At 40.5% G+C, this 27,241-nt stretch overlaps 2 protein-coding genes across 4 annotated transcripts in view; both read right to left on the bottom strand.

Moving 5' to 3' along the window:
- LOC307170186 (verrucotoxin subunit beta-like) overlaps nucleotides 1-27,241 on the bottom strand; it is a 157,011-nt gene that overhangs the window by 95,595 nt on the left and 34,175 nt on the right. The window contains exons 2-9 of one of the 3 annotated variants that reach the window (XM_079891235.1): nucleotides 21,310-21,402; nucleotides 19,421-21,139; nucleotides 10,539-10,733; nucleotides 10,004-10,171; nucleotides 9,589-9,765; nucleotides 9,321-9,491; nucleotides 8,910-8,956; nucleotides 8,525-8,690 (exon numbers count right to left, since the gene is read on the bottom strand). In XM_079891235.1, coding sequence (XP_079747361.1) covers nucleotides 8,949-8,956; nucleotides 9,321-9,491; nucleotides 9,589-9,765; nucleotides 10,004-10,171; nucleotides 10,539-10,733; nucleotides 19,421-21,139; nucleotides 21,310-21,402 — 2,531 coding nt within the window. In that variant the 3' untranslated portion in view covers nucleotides 8,525-8,690; nucleotides 8,910-8,948. Of the gene's footprint in view, nucleotides 1-8,524; nucleotides 8,708-8,909; nucleotides 8,957-9,320; nucleotides 9,492-9,588; nucleotides 9,766-10,003; nucleotides 10,172-10,538; nucleotides 10,734-19,420; nucleotides 21,140-21,309; nucleotides 21,403-27,241 lie in introns of those variants that run through there. The other 2 variants (XM_079891236.1, XM_079891234.1) reach the window with 2 other exon arrangements.
- On the bottom strand, nucleotides 1,402-6,444 carry LOC307170194 (complement factor H-like). The gene is made up of 5 exons (XM_079891252.1): nucleotides 6,439-6,444; nucleotides 6,085-6,264; nucleotides 2,131-2,307; nucleotides 1,847-2,029; nucleotides 1,402-1,766 (listed from the first exon to the last, which is right to left on the bottom strand). Exons 2-5 carry the CDS (start codon nucleotides 6,167-6,169, stop codon nucleotides 1,747-1,749), a joined length of 465 nt encoding a protein of 154 aa, XP_079747378.1. The 5' UTR covers nucleotides 6,170-6,264; nucleotides 6,439-6,444; the 3' UTR covers nucleotides 1,402-1,746.

Here is a 27,241-nt window from a genome sequence, read left to right as displayed (position 1 = left end):
GGCGGCCATCTTGGCTGAAGACCCAGGCGTGGCGGCCATGACATGATTACTGGAGACACTGGTGTGGTAGCCAAGATGAGTGAGGACTCTGGCATGGTGGGTACAGCATGAATGTCGCGTTCCTTCTCCACGACACCCACCTTAAAAGCTGAATGTAATATTCCAGAGTCCAATTAGGATCATGCAAAGGCACTAGGACAGGAAATAAGACAAAAGTCCCCACACAACACAGGGAAACACAGGCTGGGATCATGACATCATTTTATTAATTGAATAAGTTTATTAAAATAAGATAATTTTTATTAACGAAACAAAAACAGGGAACCATGGCAAATAAAGAAGCTCAGGATAGGAGCGTGTTACAGCAAACAATGACTGACAAACCACAAGAGAAACACAAGAGCAAGAGAAACAAAGGCTGGGATCATGACAAATACACAGCTACTTTAGTTTGGCTGTCAATGGAGGAAGATGCCACATTAATGCTGCCTACTCATTGGTGTTATTGCACATAATTAGAAACTGGACATGAACAGCCTCTCAAGTTGTATATTAACTTGTCAAGTCAAGTCACCTTTATTTATAAAGCACTTTTACAATACAGATTGTATCAAAGCAGCTTCACAGTGATAACATGAAAATAATACAACAAAGTTTGTTTCTAGAAGAAAATTGCGTCATCATCCACCTTAAGTAAGGCAGATCAATAATATTGTTGAATATTAAATGTCCCCAACTAAGCAAGCCAAAAGCCAAGGCAACAGTGGCAAGGAATCAAAACTCCATCAGGAGACAGAATGGAGAAAAAAACCTTGGGAGAACCCAGGCTCAGTCGGGGGCCAGTTCTCCTCTGGCCAATGAGCGAACAGTGTATGATTATGATCCAGGCAGCGTTACAGGTCAGAAGTCAGACTGGATTAGGAATGGGAAACATTACTGGGAAACTCAGGCTGGCAATATCAACAGTAGCAGTCCGTTTTGGCTGTTTAGTTCTGTGTCGATTCAGTTCTGTTGTAAAGATCATCAATTATTAAGTTAGTTCATTTTATCTATAAAGCAGTTCTGAAGAAATGATGTCATCATCCAGCTCAGTTCAGTTCTCTGTAAATTGTTTGTGTCTTAAGGACTTTTTCACTGGTGCATGTGCAATAATTGTTAAGGTTTAGTAAACAAGCATGAACAACATTGTTTAAACCTTTTCCAATAAAGGTCAGTACAGTTTATCTGGATTTTACAAAATTATCTTTAAAATACAGTATCCTGAAAAGGTGACTTATTTTAGCTGAGTTTGCAAAATGCATAAATAATGCAAGAAATATGTTGAACTAAAATACACACCAAAGTCACTATAATTATTAACATGTTTTTAATATGTGTAGGTTTTAAACATGTGTAGGGTCATTAAATTAATATTTTAAAGATAATAAATACAAACAGTTTCTAAGATTATTACGAATGGCTCAGAGACTTGCGTTGAACATCCAAATGCAGCTTTTTTGGGACAATCCAGAATCATAGTCCATATAACAGGCAAAAAGGAAAATCAAGAATACGGGAAGAAAATAAAAAAATTGCTGATTTTTTACATTATTAAGCCACTGAAAATATTTAATATTCATCAGTTTGGGTTTGCAGTAGTCATTTTATATATCAACATTTAGTGCTAAAAAACATCTGAAAGTAAATACTAGAAGTCATTCTTAAAATCGAACTGACTACCACCTCAACTACCACTCTAGTTTATTTTCAGTTATTTTGTGAATCACCTGAAGAAGAAAAAATCATAAATAAATGTCCAGAACACCAACATGACTAATTCAGACTGAAAATGAGAAACATTACTCACAACTTTTGTCAATCTGAAGATACCCATTAGAACACGACACGTCCACATATGCTCTCATCTCACTTCCAGTATTCCATCCAGCCGTACAGTTAAGCCTATACGTGTTAGCATGTGTTATATAGACCTTTTCTGTAGGGAGCTGTAGATTGTACTTCTCAACTATGTCATCAATTTCACAAGGCCCTATGACAGAGACATCGTCCAGTGAAAAACAATACAAAACAATTAGAGATTTGTTTTTACAAAAAAGCAAAAGAGAATTAATTTGTAATTGAATGACTCACTCAGACATTTCGGAGGAGTCTCCCATTTTCCATCCACACACTTATAAGATTCCTGTTGCTTGTCCAGCACATAGTAAGACTGGCAAGTGTACGATACCTCTGTAATCACATCTTTTTCCGTACTGATGATGCTGTAGTCTCCATGTTGAAGATATGGAGGTGGTGGACAGATCCCACCTAAAAAAAAAAAATTACATTCATATACTGTACATTTTTGAGCAGCATTTAGTGTCCGCGATTATACTAATAAAAGTCTTGGGGCAGCATTTGACAACAAATTTCTGTGCTCCTGAATGTTTCTGGTCAAAGCATGATCTCCAGTCTCTGAGTGCAAGTGACTGTCTGTATGTGTGTGTGTGTGTGTGTGTGTGTCAAGGTTATAATCGTTAACGAAAACTAACGAAAAAACGAAAACTAGGTGGGAAAAAACATTGTCGTTAACTGAAATAAAAATAAAAACGAGGCATTACAAAAAAACGATAACTAACTAAAACTGTAATGTGTGTTTGGCAAAACTAACTAAAATAAAATAAAATTATAGAGTAAATGTCCTTAGTTTTCGTCTTTGTCAAGGTCTTTCATTTTTTAACGCTATTTAAAACACGCAGCGTATTCGTTCAGCTGCATTTCCTTTCCCTGCTCTCCCTCCGTCTCTGTCACTCATGCGTCTCTCACATGCGCGCGCGCACACACACTCACACACACACACACACACAGCCCCTCCGTGCACACCGTCTCCATGAGAACGAGTCGAGTGTTCGTTCGATGTTGAAAGCAAGTTCGCTAAAGGTTAGTATCTGTATCTCGTGAACACCTTACAATCACACATTAAAAAGTGGTATCAAAATATTTTAAATTCTGAATATAATTTTGTCAGTGTGTTAATGTCGACCCGAGAAGCGATTGCGCCTTTTTTTAGAAAGTTAACTAGTCGCAAGTTTGAGGTAAAATGCACTTTTTGGTTGTGGTTGTCGATGTCAAAACACTATATAAGCTTTGATTCAAATATTAAATAATGTTATGTCATTTTTTTACTTTTACACTTAATGTTTGCTGCTTCAATCCAGATGAGTAGGCTATTGACTGTAGGGAAAGTGGGGTGAGTTGTGCCAGTTTTTACTCAAAGTGACTTTAAAGTGAGGCCATGGCAGTAATTCCTTCAACTTAACGATGTACATATATTTCAGGATGTGGTGCATCCCTGAGAACAATAACTTTGGATCTGAAATAAATAGTTTCAGAAATATAGCTTTTGGGGAAAAAGTGGTCTCATGGCACAACTTGCCCCTGGTGCGGGGTAAGTTGTGCCTTTAGGGGAATACATTGGGGTAAATTGTGCCAGTGATTTCTGAAGTAAAACAGAACATTTTAATGTTATGAACTGTAATGCTATATGAAAGCAAGACAAATTCAATACAAAATTACTCATTTAAGGTTTATTTTAGATATTGTCACCCTGGAAAACCATAGCATGCGTTTTTCCTACTATGGTCAATTGCATAGGGATTTTGTATTGAACATAACTCTGGATCACAGTGTCATAGAGACAAGGGGGCGGGCTCATTTTACTCAGACGACCAATCAGTCTCTCAGGATCATTGTGAAGCTATCAAGCTACGCCCTAGCAACCATTTAGAGCACCATAGCAACACAATATATGATATTTGTGACTCATTTCAGGCAAAAAGGCTTTGGCAGTAGATGCCTGTTGACATAGCGCTGTCTGTCAATTATGTAACATATAAGAATAAAGTGACTAGGCTAATTTCTAAACATACTATTGTGACATAGGCCACTTAAAAACGGAATAAAACTTCTCTTTAATAATGTAGTGCAAACTCAAAACTGAAATCAGTGTTAGCTAAATTAAACAAATAGCAGGAAGGCCTAAGTCAAACAATGATGAGGCATGCCCATCTCCTCACTTCTCAAGATTATCCCCTGTGAGTATGTAGGTCTAGGTGGTCTGGATCTGGCACAACTTAACCCAGGCCCTTTGGCACAAATCACCCCGGACCCACAAGTTTGAAAAACTAGCATGATCCAGCAGTTAAGAGCTAACATCATGCTAACTGTATAGACTCATTGTGTAGCCTACTAAAGCACTAAAACATGTGTGAAATGTTTTCAAACTTGTCTATAATTTTTCAGACACTACAATCAAAAAACCTTAATCATAGAAATTTTACTTTGAAAGGGAAAAAACTGTTTTTTTGCACTAAAATGTGCTTAACTCTCATGCCATGTGTCTCTCTTCTTTGGAGGATGAGTAAAAGTGATTGCTTTTCAAAATTATGTGGTCACATGACCAATTTCTTCTATGGTTTTCCAGAAACAAGGGGTGAAACTACTTCCCCCCCCTGGCACAAATCACCCCACTCTCCCCATAGGGTAAATTTAGTATAGGGTGTGAAAATTGTACAGCTGTGGTATTTGTATAGGGTGTGAATTCTGTATAGAAGATGTGTAGATTTTTGGTACAGCGTGTGGATTTTGTAAGAGGTAAAGGAATTTCAATGGGGTGTGAATTTTTTTCTAAAATTGTATTATGTTTTTATTATTACACAATACTTTTTCCGACTTTTTTGAATCTTGCCCCTGACAAATAACCCAAATTACAAAAAAAGACTAAAACTAACACTAAAACTAATAAAAACTAAACTAAAACTAAGCATTTTCAAAAAATAAAAACTAAACTAAACTAGCAAACCTACTTTAAAAACTAATTAAAACTAAACTGAATTTGAAAACAAAAAGTCAAAACGAAATAAAAATAAAAACTAATGAAAAATGCAAAACTATAATAACCCTGGTGTGTGTGTGTGTGTGTGTGTGTGTGTGTGTGTGTGTGTGTGTGATTGCGCTTCATGCACATTAATACAGAACGGTGATTAAACTGACTGGAACTACCTGTGCTTTACACGTTTTGAACACACATCTTCCAGCCAAATAGGGGTGTGTTTTCCCGTACGACGACGTAACTCGCTGCTTAACTTCCATAGTATGACGCATCGTTGAATAAATCAACTAGCTAGTCACGACTGTTTCCCGAAACCGTAGTGTTGCAAAGTGGTCGTTCAACCATGTTGGTTTATGACATCACGCACGAGGTGGAGTAATAACTTCTTTTAATAAATCTGTTTGAGATCGAATTAATACTAGAGGGTTTGCTATAAATTACAGACATAGCATGAGGACTATTTCTCATCTTTCTCATGTGGACGTAAATGTTTTTTTTTAAAGGAGGAGGAAAAACTTTATAAAAATACCCGTGTACGTGTGGACTAGGCCTAAGGGTCCATTTACACGATACCATTCATTTACACGACACTGGCGTTTTTAAGGCCTGTAAATGCAAACTTTTGAAAACGGGTTTCAACGTGCAAGTTTTGGAAAATGATATGGTTATTGTCTCAGTGTAAACTACAAAAATGTGAATTTGTGAAACCGGTGATGTCGTGCAATTGCACATGCGTATTAGATGTTCAGTTTATAGGTACGTAGTTTTTTGTTACAATCCGACATCGTCAACTACTGGCCTGGCACAATTTTGAATCGCTTTCTTGGATCAGTGTGAATGGGGATCGTTTTGAAAAAACGCATGCACATGACGTCACCGCTTTCACAAATTTGCGTTTTTGTAGTTTACACCAAGACAATAACAATATAATTTTCAAAAACGTGCACATTGAAATGTACATGAACAGCCAAAACGAATAAAATGTTTTCAGTGTAAACGACCCCTATGAACTAAACAAGACATGAACGTGACAGCTGTATCATTGTATGTATGATATATATATATATATATATATATATATATATATATATATATATAGTATCATGTATACATTTTTTTGATGCACCCATAATCCACATTTGGGATTGGATCATCATAGATAGTTGGGTTTTCTGGGTAAATAAATGTGAATGCAAGATTTTGTGGGGACTCACTTTTGCAGACAAATGTTCCGTTCCATTTTCCATTTTGACACATCAAAGCTCCTCCTGAAGTTTCATTGTACGGTTTATTGCACATATATCTCAGTATCTCAAAGTTGCTGAACACAGTTTTCTTATCTGACAGTTTCACAAATCGCAAGTTCCTTGTTGGTTGGGAACACTCAACTGTTCCTAGAGGAACAATTTAATGCAAAATATTATATGAAAAATACTATTAATTAGTTATAAGATTTCAAATGTCGATGGTCATGTTCAGATGGTAGTAAATTAACACATTTGATTACTACTTAGATTCTGATTTATAGAAATGTTTCTAAATATAAACACAAAAGAATACATTTGTACCTCCACATTGTGAATATTGATTATTGAATTTTTTATAATGAAAATGTGTTTGAAATGTTCTGAATTGAAATATACACAGCTTAAATATTCAACCATGTTGAATTTCAGGCCATAAAAATGCAAGCCCTAAAAATACAATGCATTAAAATGCAAGCATGGTTAATGCAATGCATATTTTTTACAAGTAGGCTAGTGCAATTCAACAGGCTTTTTTGTTTCAAAAACGTTTGCCATTATTTTACTTCCATACTAATCTCTGTTATCACGCAAGCACAAACATTACATGAAGTAAAATTAATTGCCATAACATTCTAATACCATTTCATTCTGAGGGCAGAAACCATAGACAGTAAAAGAAATGGACACAGCGACCCCATAGACTTCAACGGAGAAAAGTGAAGTCAATAGAAGCACTCACTTCCTGATGGCTGAGCGTACTGCGCAGACTCAAACTGAGCTTGACGACGTAGATGTGACGTGAGCAACCCGTCTGTCTTCTAGTAGCTGTGCCAAGAGAAATCTGAATCATTCCCTTCTGAAACTTGCAGAGATGGAGAGCGTGAGTAGGAGGTGTCCATGAGCTAGGAGCAGGAGCAACTTTTGCTAAGTATTCTGATTAATATTTTTGTCATTTTGCCTCCACATCCCCCCGATTGCCTGCGAGCGTCTCCTCCTGTCTATACGGTAATCTCTCTACTGTGCGACAGAGAGTCACGTGGTTATGACGCAATCGTTAGCCTATTTTTACAAAAACTGCTTCTACGGGGCCATAACGTAAGATACAAGGTAATGGAGCCTTTAATACATTTTCATGTTTCTTTAGAAATAAATAATGGACAAATGGAGTCCTTAAACGCCTCAGATGTAAAGTTATTCGCTGTTAAAGTGATGCCAAAATGAATGGGAGTCAATGGAATGCTAACAGCAGGTGGGGGTCTGCTAATCAATGGCAGAGCCCGGGGAAGCTTCGGTTTACGGCTGATGGATTACCCGGCTGATTAGGACTGTCAGTCAGCGGCCGTGGGCGGGGCCTCAGCAGTGTGACATCACACTGCTCAGAGAATCAAATCGGCATAATGAGACTGCTTTTGTTAATGGGGATAAGGGAGATTTGTATCATTGTAGGGTGATTGTGTTCACACACTGCCAACACGCATTTATTACACATTAATGTAATAACAGCACATAATGTAATAAGTATTACATTATTATTGTAATAAAATGTTCATAATATAATCATTTTCTCAAAACGCACTAAAATCTTGAGCTCATAATGTAATAACAATTTTTACATTATGAGAAAGTGATTACATTATAAACTCACCAAAAACATGTCATTTTTATAATTGTAATGGCTTTTTCAAAACATAATGAAAAAAATAAAAATAAATATTCCCTTACAGTACATTTAAAAAAAAAAAAAAAATCTAACTCCAGTCTTAAACCATCTGCGAAATGCAACAGATTTAAATATTCACGCAATTATTATCATTATTATTATTTGAAAAACAAAGCATTGGTATTCCTTTACACAGTACATTTAAAAAATCTAAATCCAGTCTTAACCTGCCTTCAAAATCCACCCGATTACTGATTCTACTATTACTACTACTGTACTACTACTACTACTACTACTGTTACTACTGTGATGCGGCAGCGAGCTATAACGCACATATGTGCTCTTTTTATGTGTTTTTTAGAGGTTGAAATCAAATCAAATACTGCCAAACCACCCATACTACTTCTGAATAGGATGTATTCTTCTTAAATTGTATGAAATTATGGAAATACATGGTTCAGATCACTCAAAACATATATGAAAATGGAGGTGCCCTTATATGGTCAGTAAGGAAGCTTGGCTGTCCATCAAGTGAAAAAGTTTGGTACTGCGCCCACATAAAATCTTACTAAAAGCAATTTTTTTTGGAGATATCAACCTAAAATTTGGAACACAACTTGTTTAGATTTTTGGCTTTAATTTTCTTGCAGTTAAGGGGTTAAGTTAAACTCCTATATGTAAATAAATTGGGAGAAAATAGTTGAATGTAAAAAAAATATATAATAATAAATACCAAACTCAGAGTAATAATTTGAAAGTTAAGCTTTATTCCAAAGCAGTGTTAACACAGTGTCATATTACTGTAACATCAGCAAGTAGACTGAAATATCAAGCAAGTGTGTGTGTGTGTGTGTGTGTGTGTGTGTGTGTGTGTTGCTCCTGCAGCAGCATGTCTGTCCATCTTCATTCACATCTGTGGGATCATCAGATCTTAATACAGAAAACTATGATAAATGCAGAGTTACTAGTGGGCATTATTGTTGTTTTAATCAGTTTACATGCCCACAGAGACTTATCCACTAAAAATCATTTCAGGGTCTTTATCACATTCAAATTTAGCACCATAAAATCTATTGTGTTGCTATAAATCAAATGTGGATAGTAACATCATCAAAATACCATCAGTTTTTACCTCAGTGTTTTAATCCACATTTCTTTCAATTTATATGTCTTATTGACCTGAAGAAAAGAGAGGGGGGGGGGGGGGGGGTGAACATAAAATTAATTCAACAGGAATGTACAGTACCATTTAAAAGTTTGTGGTCTTTTTTAAATTATTATTCAGTAATGATGCATTAAATTGATCTAAAGTGACAGTAAATATATTTCTAATGATACAAAAGATTTCCTATTTCAAATAAATGCTGTTCTTTTGAACTTTCTATTCAGTAAAGCTGTCCGTAACTGACCCTTCATGAATTGAAACCTCAACAAAAGAGGTCTATAATATCAGATTAATTAGCAAGATGGTAAAGATGCAGCTGCAGACAAACCTGGTGACCGCAACTAATTCACATATGAAAGTGCACAAACATGTACTCACATGGTGTAATGTTCAGCTTCCCATCAGAACATGTCAAGGTCATATGTCTTCTCCACTCAATATAATATTTACAGTAAGGATATCTCTTTTCACCATGGGGTAAATAGAACTTTTCTCGGATGGGTTCCACATTGTGTCCTTCAAAAATCTCAGGTGTAATTTCGCATGGCTCTGTGAAAGATGCAACATACAACTGATTACACAACAAGTTCAAAACACTTCATGATGGGAGTGATTCAAGAGAATCATTTGGAAAAGAATGACTCACTCAGACATTTCGGAGGGGTCTCCCATTTCCCATTCACACACTTATGATATCGCTGTCGCTCATTCAGCACATAGTGAGACTGGCAAGTGTAATACACCTCTGTGATCTCTTGACCATCATAACCCGTGGGAGTATAGTCTCCATTTTCAACATAAGGAGGTGGTGGGCAGATCTTACCTAAACAAGTAACAGTTTCAGACATATTTCAGTCCATTTTATGCAGTGTTTTATAGTGTCCCCTTAATCATTGTAACTGTCAGTGAACATGAGTTGTTTGTAATATATATAGTTAAAAAAAAATACAGATAATGTTCCACTAAATTCACAATCATTCCCAGCTGTTGTTCATCATGGATCTAGTCAATGTTTTACCCACTATGTAAACGTGATTTTAGATTCATAAATTCTAGCTCACCCCTGCAGACAAAGGCTCCACTCCATTCTCCATTTTCACAGATCCATTGTCCTTCTGGGATTTCATTGTATGGCTCAATGCACTTGTATCTAAGAACTTCTTTATTGTCGTACTCCTCTTTCTCCTTTAACAGTGTCATAAAATTCTTGCGTGGTTTCTGACACTTTGCTAATGGAACAAGTAAATGCATAATGTAAAATAGTGCCATACACATTATAACACATTTACTGCTTGAAAAACGTGCCCAATATTTTTTAAAGAAAACATGTGGAGAGAGGCTGAGTGGAGTCAGATTTATTCTTTTAAATTTTACTCATTAATAACTTTGGATAAATTCAGGTTTTACATTATACTTAGTGTCTCTGATACTTTATTTAACAAGTTTCTATCATCTCTTTTATTTTGTGAATTCACTGAGAATTAACATGACCATTTTTAAATCACTATTCAATCTTTCTCTTGGCTTCTCTTGTTATGCTTTATAACATGCATTAAGTTCAGCACTAAATGCAGAAGTGTTTCTCTATAATCTTACCCGCACAAACAGGCTCATAATCCCACTGTCCATTCTCTTGACATGTAAATGATCTGATGGTTTCTTTTGTTTGAAAGATCCAGTGTTTTTCAGTGCAGGTGATCTCCACACTTTCTCCAGCTCTGAAAATAGTTTTTCCCTCTGGGTTGATCTTTTTTACTCCGAATGTGGTTGACTTAAGCTCACATGTTTCTTCTGTACAAGACATAATTATGTAGAAATAAGGGTAAGAAGAGATGAAGCATAAAACATGTGTGAAACTGGATTTGCATGCTTTGTCTTTTGGGGGAAACAAATTATTCTGACAATAAAAAAATAATAAAATAAAACAATCCTAAAATGGGAAAAAATATAGCTTGCCATAAATAGAGTACAATTTGAATAAGTCCCTAAATAAGTTAAGCACATTTTCTATTTTGAGAACTTTTAGATATATTTGCTAAACTATTATCTGGAAATTAAGCAAGCAATTAGAAAGTAGTTATTAGTAAGTAACTTTTTTAGCTGATTTTGTAGTTACCAATTAATAATGATCAGCAAATCCTGTTGCCTCATGACTCTCATGAAAATTCTGATAATATCTTTAATAATAAAAATAATAATAATGATAATAAATAATAATAATAATAATAATAATAATAATAAAAACATTAAACAGCCCTTGGGCCTGTTTCAGAAAGGAGGTTCAACCAACTCTGAGTTAAAACTTGAACTCTGAGTTGACTTACCCTGAGATGGGAAACCGTCTCGGTTACTGTTACTCTCGGTTACTCGGTTACGTAACGTCGACGTGACGACGTAATTGGGATCACTTCAGGGAGCCCTATCAACTTCGAGTGTCTACAGAACGAGCCAATGAACGTTGGCGTGCGTGAATCGCGTCACGCGCCCCGCCCCGCGGGTATAAACAGGAAGCGGGCGCACGCACACATTGTTTTTCGCTGAGGAGCCGAGATTTGTGACGGCCATGCAGCGATGGTCAGCAACGGTGGCGACGGGACGTTACGTCTCCCGTTCCCTCCTTCAGGGAACGAGGGTTACAACAGTAACCGAGACGTTCCCTTTCAGTCGCTCACGTTCGACGTAACGTCGACGTGACGACGTAATTGGGATCCCATGGAAAACGCCACGGTTGCTGCCACATCCAGCGCCCTACGCAAGACTCTCAGACCCCCAACTGCTGGGGCGGAAGACCTGCGTAGAGGGAGTTCAACTGCTGTTCCATTATACCCCACACAGCGGAACTCTTGGATAACACTGGGAAAGCGTACCTCTCCAGGGGAAAGAACGCTGCGGAGCCACATCCTGCCCGAAGGGAGGTAACATGTGGAGAATACACATATGGACTGGCCGAAGGGGCAGTGCGACATATGGAATGTCACTGGGGTGCTCCAGCCGAAGGGGGAGACTACACCGACAGTGACGGCAGAGCAGACTCTGCCGAGGGAAGACACGGGCTCACCGCAGGGAGCTGGTCGTGGAGGAATACACATATGGGATCGCCGCAGGGATCACCACATATGGAACCCAGCCTAGCACAAGTTACACAAGCATACAAGCACTAGGCCTGGCGTCGGACGCTCCTCAACGTCCGACTGCCGAAGGGGTGCGGAGGAACTCACAGGGTTCGCCAAGTGGGGAACTCGACTGGAGTAAAAAGCGCACGTATCCGTTCCTAGGAAGGGAGTGGCGCAGCAAGCCGACACTAGAGCGGGAACTTCGGTGTTATTGGCTAGTAGAAGCGAGCACACAGGAAGAAACCGGCTCAACGCGTAAGCTATAAAACCTAGCGAACGTGTTAGGTGTCGCCCAGCCCGCAGCTCTACAGATGTCTGTCAGCGAGGCGCCTTGAGCCAGCGCCCAGGAAGAAGCGACACTCCTAGTGGAGTGGGCTTTCAACCCAGGCGGGCAGGGCACGCCTTGGGCTTCGTAAGCCAAGGCGATGGCATCCACTATCCAGTGGGCCATCCTCTGCTTGGAGACAGCCTTCCCTTTCTGCTGGCCTCCGTAACAGACGAAGAGCTGATCTGAGGTCCTGAGGCTTTGCGTTCTGTCCACGTACAGACGCAGAGCGCGAACGGGACAGAGAAAAGCCAGGGCTGGGTCTGCCTCCTCCGAAGGCAGCGCTTGCAGGTTCACTACCTGGTCCCGGAAGGGAGTGGTAGGAACCTTGGGCACGCATCCGGGCCGGGGTCTCAGGATGACGTGAGAGTTATCCGGGCCGAATTCTAGGCACGATTCGTCGACCGAAAATGCATGCAGGTCCCCTACCCTCTTGATAGAGGCCAATGCAACCAGGAGTACTGTCTTACAGGACAGAATTTTTAACTCAGCTGATTGCAGAGGCTCAAAGGGTGGTCTCTGAAGTGCCGAAAGGACCAGAGACAAATCCCAAGAGGGTATAGAGAGTGGGCGAGGAGGATTCAGTCTCCTTGCTCCCCTCAGGAACCTGACGATCAGGTCATGCTTTCCCAAAGACTTACCATCAACAGCATCGTGATGTGCAGCAATAGCGGCAACATACACTTTAAGGGTGGAGGGAGACAGCCTTCGCTCCAGCCCTTCTTGCAGGAAGGAAAGCACGGCTCTGATCGAGCAAGATCGGGGGTTCTCCTCATGAGAGGAGCACCAGTCAACGAACAGGTTCCACTTCAATGCATAGAGGTGCCTCGTAGAGGGGGCTCTAGCGGAAGTGATGGTGTCAACTACCGCAGGGGGTAGGTCACTTAGAACCTCCGCGTCCCGTCCAGAGATCAGACATGGAGTTTCCAGAGGTCTGGACGCGGGTGCCATAGGGTGCCCCGTCTCTGAGAGAGCAGGTCCTCTCTCAGAGGGATGGGCCAGGGAGGGGCTGTCGCGAGGAGCAGTTCCGGGAACCAGGTCCGGTTGGGCCAATACGGCGCGACTAACAAGACCTGCTCCTCGTCCTCCCTGACTTTGCACAAGGTCTGTGCAAGAAGGCTCACTGGGGGAAACGCATACTTGCGTAGGCCCCGGGGCCAGCTGTGAGCCAGAGCATCCGAGCCGAGGGTCCCCTCGGTCAGGGAATAGAACAACTGGCAGTGAGACGTGTCCGGGGCGGCAAACAGATCTACCTGTGCGGTCCCGAAGCGCCTGAAAATCAGCTGGACCACCTGGGGATGGAGTCGCCATTCTCCTGGTAGCACCTGCTGCCGTGAGAGCTCGTCGGCTGCACGGTTGAGCAGGCCCGGAATGTAAATGGCACGAAGCGACCTCAGATGCTTCTGACTCCAGAGGAGGAGATGGCGGGCGAGTTGTGACATGCGGCGGGAGCGTAGACCACCCTGGCGGTTGATGTACGCAACGGTCGCAGTACTGTCCGTACGGACCAGTACGTGCTTGCCTAGTAGCAGCGTTTTGAAACGGCTCAGTGCAAGACGTACTGCTAACAACTCGAGGCAGTTGATGTGCCAATGCAGTTGAGGCCCCGTCCACAGACCTGAAGCTGCATGCCCGTTGTACGTGGCCCCCCAGCCGGTGGTAGAGGCATCCGTGGAGACCACAGAGTGTCTGGACACTTGTTCCAGGGGAACACCTGCCCGCAGGAACGAAGGGTCCGACCACAAGCTGAGAGTTTGGCGACAGTGCGGAGTCACTTGGACCCGGCACGAGCCGCTCTGCCACGCCCATCTCGGGACTCGATCGTGAAGCCAGTGTTGGAGCGGCCTCATATGAAGCAATCCGAGCGGCGTAACCGCGGCTGCAGATGCCATATGCCCCAGGAGCCTCTGAAAAAGTTTCAGTGGTGCCGCTGTTCTGCGTCTGAGCGTACTCACGCAGTTCAACACTGACTGGACACGGGCCTCGGTGAGGCGCGCTGTCATGTTGACCGAGTCCAACTCCATACCGAGAAAAGAGATCCTCTGTCCGGGGGTGAGTTTGCTCTTTTCCCAGTTGACCCGAAGCCCTAGGTGGCTGAGGTGACTGAGCACCATGTCCCTGTGTTCGCACAACTGCTCTCTCGACTGGGCCAGAATAAGCCAGTCGTCGAGGTAGTTGAGGATGCGAACACCACGCTCGCACATGGGAGCAATGGCCGCCTCCGCGACTTTCGTGAAGACGCGGGGCGACAGGGCCAGCCCGAAGGGTAAGACCTTGTACTGATATGCCCGTCCCTCGAATGCAAAGCGGAGAAACGGTCTGTGTCGAGGGAGAATCGAGACATGAAAGTACGCGTCCTTCAGGTCGATCGCTGCAAACCAATCTTGGGGACGGATGCATTTGAAAATGCGTTTCTGCGTAAGCATCTTGAAGGGTAGCCTGTGAAGGGACCGGTTCAGGACGCGCAGGTCCAAGATTGGCCGTAACCCACCACCTTTCTTGGGTACAATGAAGTACGGGCTGTAGAAGCCGGTCTTCATATCGGCTGGAGGGACCGGCTCGATCGCGTCCTTCGCCAGTAGGACTGCGATCTCTGCCCTGAGCACAGGGGCACTGTCTGCCAGAACACGGGTGAACAGAATGCCCTTGAAAGCAGGGGGACGCCGGGCGAACTGGATCGCATAGCCGAGTCTGATGGTACGGATAAGCCAGCGAGACGGGCTGGGAAGCGTTAACCAGGCTTCCAGAGACCAAGCAAGCGGGACTAACGGCACCACAGACGTACCCGGGGTGGGGCAGCGCGGCGGAATGCAGGGACCCGACTCGGACGGCACAGCGGCCCGAAGTGGGGTCTGAGTGTGTGGTGCAGCACATACCTGCTTCCGACGAAGGGCAGAGTGAGTGTGAGGAGGCGACAGCACGTCCGGAACACAGCCACTGCTGCTCGCTGGCGATGGAAGAGGGGCTCGGGAGTGACAAGGCATGGCGGCGTCGTCGACTGCCAAGCGCGCCCTCTTGGGGCCCAGAGGTTTCAGAAATTGCTCTTTTTTTGAAAATGTGGGTACCACTGACCCGTGGGTCAGTGGCGGAACAAAAAGAAAAGGAAACAAAAGATTCTCCGCCCGGCCCTCCACCGGGGGAAGGAGTGGCGCCTTCGCCATCTCCTGAAGAGCAACTTGATCCACCTCCGGGCCGCCCGTCTCAGGGTCGTTTGCACCGTCGCTTGCCTCCTGGTTTGGCAGCGGCCTGGACGGGCGGGGTCGGCTTCCTGCGGCTTGCTCCACGCTGAGGCCTGGATGATGGCTGCTGCTGCTGGGGCTTGGCGGGAGCGGAGGACGCCGCAGAAGGCCGACCATGGCGACGAGTAGACGGAGGGTCTGCGGCCGGCGGACGGGTGGGAGCAGCAGGGGTCCGCCGGGGCAGGATGTGCCGGATGGCCTCCGTCTGCTTCTGTGCGGCCGAGAACTGTTGGGCAAAGCTCTCGACCGCGTCGCCGAACAACCCAACCTGGGAAAGAGGGGCATCCAGGAACCAATATTTATCGGTGTCCCTCATATCCGCCAGGTTGAGCCAAAGGTGGTGTTCCTGGACCACCAGAGTGGACATCGCCTGACCAACCGAACGTGCGGTTTCCTTCGTCGCCCGGAGGGCGAGGTCGGTTGCCACACGGAGCTCCCGGAGGAGCTCTGGGTCAGAACCACCCTCGTTCATGTCCATGAGCGCCTGGGCCTGGTGGACCTGCAAAAGCGCCATGGCATGGAGGGCGGAAGCAGCCTGTCCACAGGCCTTATAAGCCTTCGCCGTTAAGCCGGACGAAAACTTACAGGCCTTGGACGGGAGGCGTGGATAACCCCGCCAAGAGGAAGCGGACGCCGGACACAACTGCATCGCGACGGTCCGCTCCACTGGGGGGATATCCACATACCCCTTAGCTGCCTCACCGTCGAGGGTGGCGAGGGGTGAGGAGCCACTAGAACGGCTTCGGGCACTATACGGTGCCTTCCACGTCCTAGAGAGCTCCTCATGCACTTCCGGAAAGAAAGATACCGGAGAAACCAATCGTCCAACCGAGAAGGTTCGGGACGTGGTGGAGGATTCCACGCAAGCCCGACCTTCTCGGCAGCCCGGGAAAGCATAGCAGTCCATTCTGGATCTGGCTCGGACAACGCTACACACCCCGAGGGGGGCAACGCAGCCGAGTCGTCATTTCCAGAGGACAGCTCCCCCTCCGATGCTGCGATCGACATCTGATCGTCAGCCGGAGCCCCAAAGGAAACGGTTGGCCGTTCCGGAGAAGGACCAAGACGTTCACTAAGGAGCCCCAATGGCGACAGCGCTTGTAAGGCGTGAGGGGCCCGCGGAGGATGACTCGACGGGGAAGCCCTCACGGTAATCCTCAGATCACCCTGGTCATGCACCGAAGTAGGTCTATTCTGCGAGGCAGAATAGACACTAGATCGGGGCATAGGCGAGGGGACTGCACCTCCCTTGAGGTAAGCGAGTCTCGATCTCAGCGCTGCGATAGTCATATTCCCGCAATGGGAACATGAACTATCCACAAAAGCTGCCTCAGCGTGTTGAATGCCCAAACACGAGAGGCAACTGCTGTGGCCATCTGCTGGCGCCAGGGAACGACGGCATCCAGAAACGCACAAGCGGAATGACATCTTGAAAAAGACGCAGGGTCACGCTTGTGTTGCTCTTTTAGTAAAAATAAAAAAGGATTTAGAAAACTCTCTTTTGTGTTGAGGCACCCAGGGGTAGCCGCAGTGTGAATGCACACACAGGGGAAACGCCCACCGAACCGACACACACACACACAAACACAAACACAGTGCTGTGAAAACAGCAGTTGAGAGCTGCAATGCTCGCGGCCACCGCTGATCGCGCCGTCACACCAACACAGGAACAGAGAGATGATCCTCTTTTTTGAAGTCTTCAAAGGCTGATTCTGATAGACAAAAAGTCTCATAGAAACTCGGCTCCGAAGTGAAAGACAATGTGTGCGTGCGCCCGCTTCCTGTTTATACCCGCGCGGCGGGGCGGGGCGGGGCGCGTGACGCGATTCACGCACGCCAACGTTCATTGGCTCGTTCTGTAGACACTCGAAGTTGATAGGGCTCCCTGAAGTGATCCCAATTACGTCGTCACGTCGACGTTACGTCGAACGTGAGCGACTGAAAGGGAATCTGAGTTTTCGGTTACAGAACAGCTGAAATGAGTTAGTTTAATCAACTCTGAGTTGACTGACTGACTGAGTTGACTGAGTTAAGCGCGTGCACCACAACTATAAAAAGCCATTATCAATGGAGCGCAGATATTATGAGTCACCATGGCAACAGCGCCAGACAAAAAGAGGTCTGCATATTTTCACCAGCAGAACTGGAAGAGCTTCTGCAAGCATAGTACAAACACACATATATATATATATATATATATATATACATATATATATATATATATATATATATATATATATATATATATATATATATATATATATATCAGCTCCAGCAGCGAAGGACAGAGAGTTAGCTAGGGAGAAAATGGTTTCTTGAGTCAATGCGCAAGTTTGCATTTTAATTACTAGTAATTTTAATTTTAATAGTTATACAGTGATGGGTGTAATTAATTACCAAGTAATCTAAATACTGTAATTTAATTAAAGGGATTACTCTTAATTATTCTGTTTAAAGTAAAATCTGATGTAATTGCATTAGACTATAGAACAATTCTGTATATTTAACATACATTTTTAAAAGGTATATTTTTAATGTAACCTTCTCACTCTACACACTTTGGTCAATTCAAGAATAATTCATGCAATTGTATATTGTATATTTGAAAGCATTAAAGTGCAGTTTCTTGTCTCTCCTTGTATTGTTCAAGTGGTTGAGGTTGATATGGGATTTAGTAATTAGTAATAAGTAGACCAATACTTTCTAAAGATAGTCATTATTACATTAATCTAATTACACTGTTGAAGATGTAATTTGTAGTTAGTAATTAATAACTATTTTGGAGTAACTTACCCAACTGTTATAATATCAGAGGTGAAACTGGAAGAACAGTATGTTATTCAACCTAATTTTAATGTTCATGTAGGTGCAATCCTGCAGGTAATAAAAGAACATGGCATTTCTCTAGTCATGTAGCACTGATTTCAATTTCACGTTTTCTACCATCTTGCTGATAATGTTTCTTTAGTTATTCGGCAGTCCTGCAGCCTGAACCCATAACACAGACAACAGAACAACATAGAATACGGTGAGTTTTTTTGTCTGTAATATTGCTGTTATCATGTGGTGAACTAATGTATACAGTATATTAAGCTTTTATCTGCTAAAAATAAAAATAAAAAGGTTTTCTTCCTTATTTTATTGTTGAAGCTTGAATTTGTTGTCATACCTTATTCTATAGATTTTATTTTCCTATGGTAATTAATAATGATAATTATTAAAGGATATAAATTATGAGATTTGCATTTGTTAAATATATTATTAATATTAATCATAATCACTCTGTTTTTAGGGATGACTGATGTCTTTCTGCAGAAATGCCATCATACAGTGGGCTTAAGAGTCAACAGTTTTTGTGTGTTAAGTTGATTATTTGTGTGTGTTTTGTTTATTATTGTTATTGTTTATTGTTTTATGTCAGCTATATTTTTAAATGTCCCATTGGTTTTCATACAGATAAATGTATGTTTTACTTGTTCAAGGCTTTGTATTGTTTATTGTGAATTTCATATGATTAAGTACACTAGCCTACATAATATACTCTGTCTTTAAGGACTATTCGTAACAACATGAACGAAGGAAATAATACTTTCATATAGGCCTATATATATACAGTCAGATGAGAAACACTTTACAACATGTTACACATTTATTAATAACCACACTTGTTAGGAAATATGGTTGTCAATACAAACATTGACTGTGTGAAAGAAGCAAATTATATATATATATATATATATATATATATATATATATATATATATATATAATTTTTTTTTTTTTTTTAAAGATGACACTTACTTGAAGACTGTGTGGGGCCAATAGTGTCACTGGCTTCACTGACTCCCACTTTACCCACTATCCTGTAGCGGATCAAGTACTGCTTTCCAAACTCCAATCCAGTCAGAGTAAAGACTTCATCAGCTGTGTTTATGATAATCCACTGTTCCTCAGAGCCAGAATCTGCTTTCACCTGCTGGTACTCCACTCTGTACTGCACAGTTTCTCCAGTTGGGGACTTCTGCAGTTTCAGGGATACACTTTCCTCCAGGACCTTCTCCACTTCTGGTGGGGGAGGCTTCGACACGGGCTGGAACTGTGTGTCTGTCAGGTTCCCTGTTTCATACAGATAGATAGAGGAGCCTGGACTGGAGGGATCGGAGATGGCAGAAATAATGAATCGATATCTCTTTTCATCTTTATTAGCCTCTGAAAAACTTCTGAAAAGAGATAAGTTCTTTCTCATTTTTGAGATAATAACAGGATAGTTGAACCACTTTCTAACTAACGTGCTAGAATGTGGTTTCATTACCACATTTAGCTCTTTAAACTCATCAGATTCCAGAAAATTCTTCAGAGTTGTGAGATCTGAGTCTTCATACTTCAGAGATGTGAAGGTCAAGCACACCACGACATCAATATTAGGATTAAAGAGGATGGTGTTGAGTCGGTTTGAGTCTTCAGTTATGATTCCCTTCAGTATCTCAGTGTGAACACTCAAGAGGTTAAGTTCAGCCTTTGCATGATCTAACCACTGGTTAAGTATGTCAGCATTAAAGGGGGAGCTATAGTGGATCTTCAGGATGTTTTCCAATGAATTTTGCTCCTTCTCTCCTCCTCGTATAGCAGGCAAGACCTTGGCCACTGCTTTCAGGAGCATCGTTTTGTAAATGTTAAGAGAGCCCTTAAATAAACGGAGCCTCTCTTTGATGTCTTTGAAAACATTTACAATTGGTTTTCTAGACAGGTCGTTGCATGTCCTCTCTACTTCTCCCAGCCCCTCGATTATATCTTCAGTGTTGAAAACCAGACTTGTGCTAATTTCTCTCTCCAACTGAGCTGCTTTTGTATCCAGTAGAGAAAGAGGATAGAGCCAGACTTTTATTGGAACTGCATTCTGTGGATTCTCCTTCAGTATAGTGGGGAGCTTCTTGTACACCTCTAAGGCCTCCATGTAAGTGGTGGGGTTCTGATCAAGGCGGACGTCACCATGAAATGTGCAGGCAGTCTTCTCAGCCACTTTCTTTTGAGCATCTGTCATTTTTATAGCTCCTTGTCCCTCAATGGAAAGTAGAGGAATATTCTTGACCATGACATTCAGTTCTCCCTCAATCTCCTGCTTTTCTTCCCCTTCTGACAATGTCCGATCAAACACCATGAAGGCCTGCGCTCCGTATAGTACACCTGTGACCACATGAGTTGCAGTTTTCTGGTCAAAGACCTGAGGGTAAGTTATCTGACCCAGATGGCTCATAGTGAGCTGTTCGAATCTTGTGCTTTCGCTGTAATACATTGTAACTCTGGACTGTTGGTTTGAAGATTTGGTATTACGCAGGAACTTGGCAGATCCTCCCACCTCCACCAGCCCTCCCAAGAAGCTGGCCTTCAGGGAAGCACTCACATCCAGGAGACTGGACTTATCAGAGAGAGAGTCGGAGCTACTGTACTTCAAATCTGTCCTGGGCTGTGGACGACTGTCCAAATCTTCTCTCAGTGATTTCTTATCCCACAGAGTGACACCTGAAATGACAAATTACTTTTAGATTTATGTACGAGGAAGTGATGTACTGTTGAAGAAACATGCAGGTTTTAAAGTGTCGTTACACAAGGATTTGTAATTAGTGATACAATATTTGATGAAGAAGGGAAAATAAACCTTTTTTTTTTTTTTTTTTTTTTTTTTAGAACACCTGGAATGAAGGTATCCTTGCGGCAGTCATACAGCATACCAGGAAACAGAGGTCTTCCTAGAGCTGCCACTTCAATGGTCTGTGATGCCAGGTCTGCAGTAAATAACAAATAAAAGGTATAATTTATATTTAGAATATTTATCATATATTGTTGAAGATTTTATTATTTAAAAAATAAGTAATTTAACTGTTTTTTGTACACTATTATTTCCTTGTCTGTGGTGACTTTGGCTGACTTTGGCTGACTTTGGAACCTGAGAGCACGATGCAAGGGCTAAATAACAAATAAAAGGTATAATTTATATTTAGAATATTTATCATATATTAACATATTAACTTTAAATTTATCCGCCAGCATTTTTGAAAAAAGTTGCCAGCCACTGCCAGCATTTTTGATCATTTTCACAAAATTGTTATGACCCCCAGAATATTTTGTTGTATGAATATCTCAAACATGCAAAATTTCAAAAGAAAGAGCACACCCTCTGCTTTAAAAAACAAAAAGGTTTTATTCTAGCTTCATGCATTCATTTTTAAGTTAAAAAAAGCAACAATTCGAGCATAAAGCTGAGAAAATCACTCTTTGTCAAAGAGTACGTCTAGATCTAATTCAGAACAATGATCAAAACATAGATTGATAGAGTAGATTGTGTCAACACCCTCAAAGCTTGCACAGTCCTATAGCTTGTCCTGGGCCGACTTTTCATTCGGTAACATTAGGCAGTTTTGATTAATGTGATGTTTAATGTTGATGAATAAATGTTTCTGCTTCTTTTTCACCTGTGTTTTGATCAGGAGATTCTCTACTCTTTCAGAAGATGCGTAATAGTGCCCCCTACTGTAAAACAGTGAAAACACGAAAAGCCGGAAATTTCCGTCAATGAAAGAGTTAATAATGAAGAAATCCATTTTAAAATAAAGATGCAAGCAGCAATATGGGCCAAGCAAGCACTGAAGCCATAGCAAGCACATGGCATGGCAAAGACAATTGTCAAAGGAAACTTTCAACCTTCAGGTCAGTTTAATTATATCATATAAAATGCTTAATTTTCATGTACACATTTAAAAGACGCTTTTATCCAAAGCAACTTACAATAGAGTCTCTTACATCAATCACCAGAGCGAGCTGTGTTAGCGCCCCCTATTCAGGCAGATGCAGCAGTTCCTGCTTTTGCCAGAAACCAAACTACTCTCCCAGAGGGCAATTTACATTCTGGCTGGAGATTTGGAAACTTTGTGTCTTGCCCCTGAAAGGAAATTTTGGCCGCTCCTTGTGACTATATCACACAGTTGAAGCAAAGCTACGAACCGATTGCCCTAAACTTTGCCTTAAGGATGTAAAAGGTCACTAATATATTTGGGTGCGAGACCAAATAGTGCCTTGTAAACAAAAATCAAAATTTTTCAATCCACCCCGAATTTCACCGGGAGCCAGTGTAGAGATACCAAAACTGGGGAAATATGATCCCTTTTTTCTTAATCCTATTAGCAGCCTGGCTGCAGCATTTTGGATGATGAGTAATAGATGGGATAATGCTGTTTGGGGCAGATGACTATACAATGAGTTGCAATTAACCCTTGTGTGGTGTTCGGGTCATTTTGACACAGAGAGAATTTTCTTTTACCCAAAAATACTAGTTAATGTTATCGCTTTGGACTGAAACTTAGTGACTTTATTCACAGATGGTATAACTACTTCTCAAATGTTTTTTTTAACAATTTTCTTACTTTTTTAGGGGGGATTTTGTCACCTTGTTACACTTGTGGTCTTCCCGGTCAAAAATGACCGGCCTACAAAAAATTGCTTATAAATCACTTGTTATGCAATATTATCACCCAATATTGGATTCAATCTTTTTGTCAACTTGTCCTCTTTCAATTAGGACTGGTTTTATATTTCTATTTGCATCTGATTAATCGTAGGCCTCATTTATTTGACAGTAGGCATCTAATTTTTTGAGTAAAAAAAACATTATTTTTTAATAGTTTTGGACATTTTAAATAAAATCTGAAGAAAATTGGCACTGTTGATCACACTAGTCTACTTTAATATTTCACCAGGAATTTTGTTTTGAAAAACTTTTATTTTGTACAAAATGACACATTGTCACACTTGTGGTCTTCCCGGTCAAAAATGACCGGCCTACACAAAATTGCTTATAAATCACTCTTTATGCAATATTATCACCCAATATTGGATTCAATCTTTTTGTCCACTTGTTCTCTTTCAATTAGGACTGGTTTTATATTTCTATTTGCATTTGATTAATTGTAGGCCTCATTTATTTGACAGTAGGCATCTCAATTTTTGAGTAAAAAAAACATTATTTTTGAATAATTTTGGAAAAATAAAATAAAATCTGAAGAAAATTGGTACTGTTGATACCACTAGTGTACTTAAATTTTTCACCAGGAATTTTGTTTTGAAAATCTTTTATTTTGTACAGTATGACACAGAGTTACACTTGTGGTGTTCCACTGGGCCATTAAGGGCCATTGTGGGCCATTGTTTCAATGGGCCATTGAAAGTGAATGGGAGAGACCAATGCAAACAATAAATGGAACAACACAAAATATGTATCATTTTAAAGCTTAGAATCTCAGCTTTTTAATGCATCTGATCACTTTGATCAACTCCTAACGAGAGCTGAGTTATTACTCTAAAACAGAGTGTTAACAGCCTGTGCCCCCCGCAGGCGCCACCTAGCTGTGAAATAAATAATCATAATTTTTTTTCAAAACTATTACCTTGATCAACTTATAATAGGTGTCATTTGAAATCTTAGAGTCTGAAATTTACAATGAATGTAGCGAATTTGATAAACTCCTAAGTAGTGCTGAGTTATTTGCTGATAAATAGAAAAAAAACAAATTCATAATTTATAAACTACTTTTTTGTACTACATTCAGCAATATGTCAAATAAATCATACAGCTCAGATAGTCCTATGTCATTTGAAAGGTCTCAATGAGTAGAATACAGCAAGAAGAATAGAGTAGAATAATTGTTTCAGGCTTTTTACTAAACTTGAGTGAGGTTTTTATAAAAGAAGGCCTTCAAGAGACCCATTTTTAAACCATATATGGATGATGGAATTTTAGACACATTTCTGCTCGTAACGTCATGAAACATGCTCCGATTGTGGAAAATAACACGTCATTATTTACAGCAGATGTTTACAATTAAAATGAGTCCAAACTCAACATAATCCATCACTCAGAACTAAAGATATTCCTCATGGAGTTCGAACACAAAAAATACCACAGACACACAGACTCACATAGTCAAGCAAGGTAGCTTAGACTTGGCCTTTTTACTTGTATCTTCATGAAACCTACATCGATCATGAAAAATGACACAAAGTTATTTACAGCAGAAGCTCACGATTAAAAAGAGCCCAAACTCAATATATTCCATCAATAAGATCTAAAGATATTCCTAATGGAGTTGTAACACACGAACCCCCACATGCGCTCACAGAGCCTTGACTATAGATGTAGCCTAGCACTTATGTCGCGTTTTAACTCATAACTCAATGAAGCATGCATAAATTGTGGTAAATGGCACATCATTATTTACATGAGATTGTTAAGATTAAAAAGAGCCCAAACTCACCATAATCCATCACATGCACATATGTGTACATAAACAATGAACATGCCCCTGAAAACTTTTCAGTCTCTCCCATTCACTTTCAATGGCCCATTGAAACAATGGCCCTCAATGGCCCAGTGGAATACCACAAGTGTAACTCTGTGCCATTTTGTACAAAATAAAAGTTTTTCAAAACAAAATTCCTGGTGAAATATTAAAGTAGACTAATGTGATCAACAGTGCCAATTTTCTTCAGATTTTATTTAATATTTCCAAAATTATTCAAAAATAATGTTTTTTTTTACTCAAAAAATGAGATGCCTACTGTCAAATAAATGAGGCCTACGATTAATAAGAAGCAAATAGAAATATAAAACCAGTCCTAATTGAAAGAAAACAAGTTGACAAAAAGATTGAATCCAAAATTGGGTGATAATATTGTATAACGAGTGATTTATAAGCAATTTTTTGTAGGCCGGTCATTTTTGACCGGGAAGACCACAAGTGTGACAATGTGCCATTTTGTACAAAATAAAAGTTTTTCAAAACAAATTTCCTGGTGAAAAATTAAAGTAGACTAGTGTGATAAACAGTGCCAATTTTCTTCAGATTTTATTTAAAATTTCCAAAATTATTCAAAAATAATGTTTTTTTAACTAAAAAAATGAGGTGCCTACTGTCAAATAAATAAGGCCTACGATTAATCAGATGCAAATAGAAATATAAATCCAGTCCTAATTGAAAGAAAACAAGTTGACAAAAAGATTGAATCCAAAATTGGGTGATAATACTGTATTGTATAACGAGTGATTTATAAGCAATTTTTTGTAGGCCGGTCATTTTTGACCGGGAAGACCACAAGTGTGACAATGTGCCATTTTGTACAAAATAAAAGTTTTTCAAAACAAATTTCCTGGTGAAAAATTAAAGTAGACTAGTGTGATAAACAGTGCCAATTTTCTCAAGATTTTATTTAATATTTCCAAAATTATTCAAAAATAATGTTTTTTTTACTCAAAAAATTAGATACCTACTGTCAAATAAATGAGGCCTATGATAAATTAGATGCAAATAGAAATATAAAACCAGTCCCAATTGAAAGAGAACAAGTTGACAAAAAGATTGAATCCAATATTGGGTGAAAATATAGTATAATGAGAGATTTATAAGCTATTTTTTATAGTCCGGTCATTTTTGACCGGGAAGATCCCGGGGGTTTTAGGGTTCTGAACACCACACAAGGGTTAAATAAATGAGTGGATCACAATTTCCAAAGTCAGTATGGGAAAGGAAAGTTTTTATTTTAGAAATTGATCTCAGATGGTAAAAACTACTCTTTACAACAGCACTGATCTGCTTATTGAAAAGTACAGATGATTCAAAAATCACTCCAAGGTTCCTCACATGATCTTGAACATTCAACAATAACGGGCCCTAAGATCAAGACTTCAGTTTTGCTCTCATTTATTTGTAAACAATTATTAGCCAGCCAATGTTTGATATCTTTAAAACAATATAAGGGTTTCTCAGATGAGCAATTTTTGTCTATACTCACTGGGAAATAAAATTGGGAATCATCAGCATAAAAATGATAAGATAGCTCAGGGGAAGCATACTGTATAAAATGAAAACAAGCAGCATTCATCGGGGTTCAAGCAGTTTAAGGCCTTTAAGCACATGCATAAAAATACAGTGCTATGCATAAGTTTAGACACCCATACTAAAGTTGACTAAAAAGAGGAATAAAAAATCATCTTTTGGAAACTGAACTTAATGCCTTAATTTAAAAAATTAGGAAAAATCCAACCTTTAAGGACACCAATTTTCTTTGTGAATGAATAATGTATCGTAAATAAATAAATATTCTTCCTTAAAATACAGGGTGCATAAGTTTGGACACCCCTATGTTAAATTCCCATAGAGGCAGGCAGATTTTTATTTTTAAAGGCCAGTTACTTCATGGATCCAGGATACTATGCATCCTGATAAAGTTCCCTTGGCCTTTGAAATTAAAATAGCCCCACATCATCACATAGCCTTCACCATACCTAGAGATTGGCATGGTTTTATTTCAGTTAGCCTAATAGCTAGTTTGATTTGCATTGAGAGATGATCTTATGGAAAGTACTCCATGCCAAACTCTAGGTATGGTGAAGGCTATGTGATGATGTGGGGCTATTTTAATTTCAAAGGCCAAGGGAACTTTATCAGGATGCATAGTATCCTGGATCCAGGATACTATGAAAAAAAAAAACGTGAACTGAAATTTCAATTTTTTTTGATGATTATTGATGGTCACTCTCCAGAAAATATTTCTGCAGTGGTTTGGTTCCGATCA

The sequence above is a fragment of the Squalius cephalus genome (assembly GCF_949319135.1).
Source record: "Squalius cephalus genome assembly, chromosome: 13".
Taxonomy (NCBI): domain Eukaryota; kingdom Metazoa; phylum Chordata; class Actinopteri; order Cypriniformes; family Leuciscidae; genus Squalius; species Squalius cephalus.
Note: the sequence above shows the minus strand (reverse complement) of the source record. Positions and strands in the feature narration are given on the sequence as shown.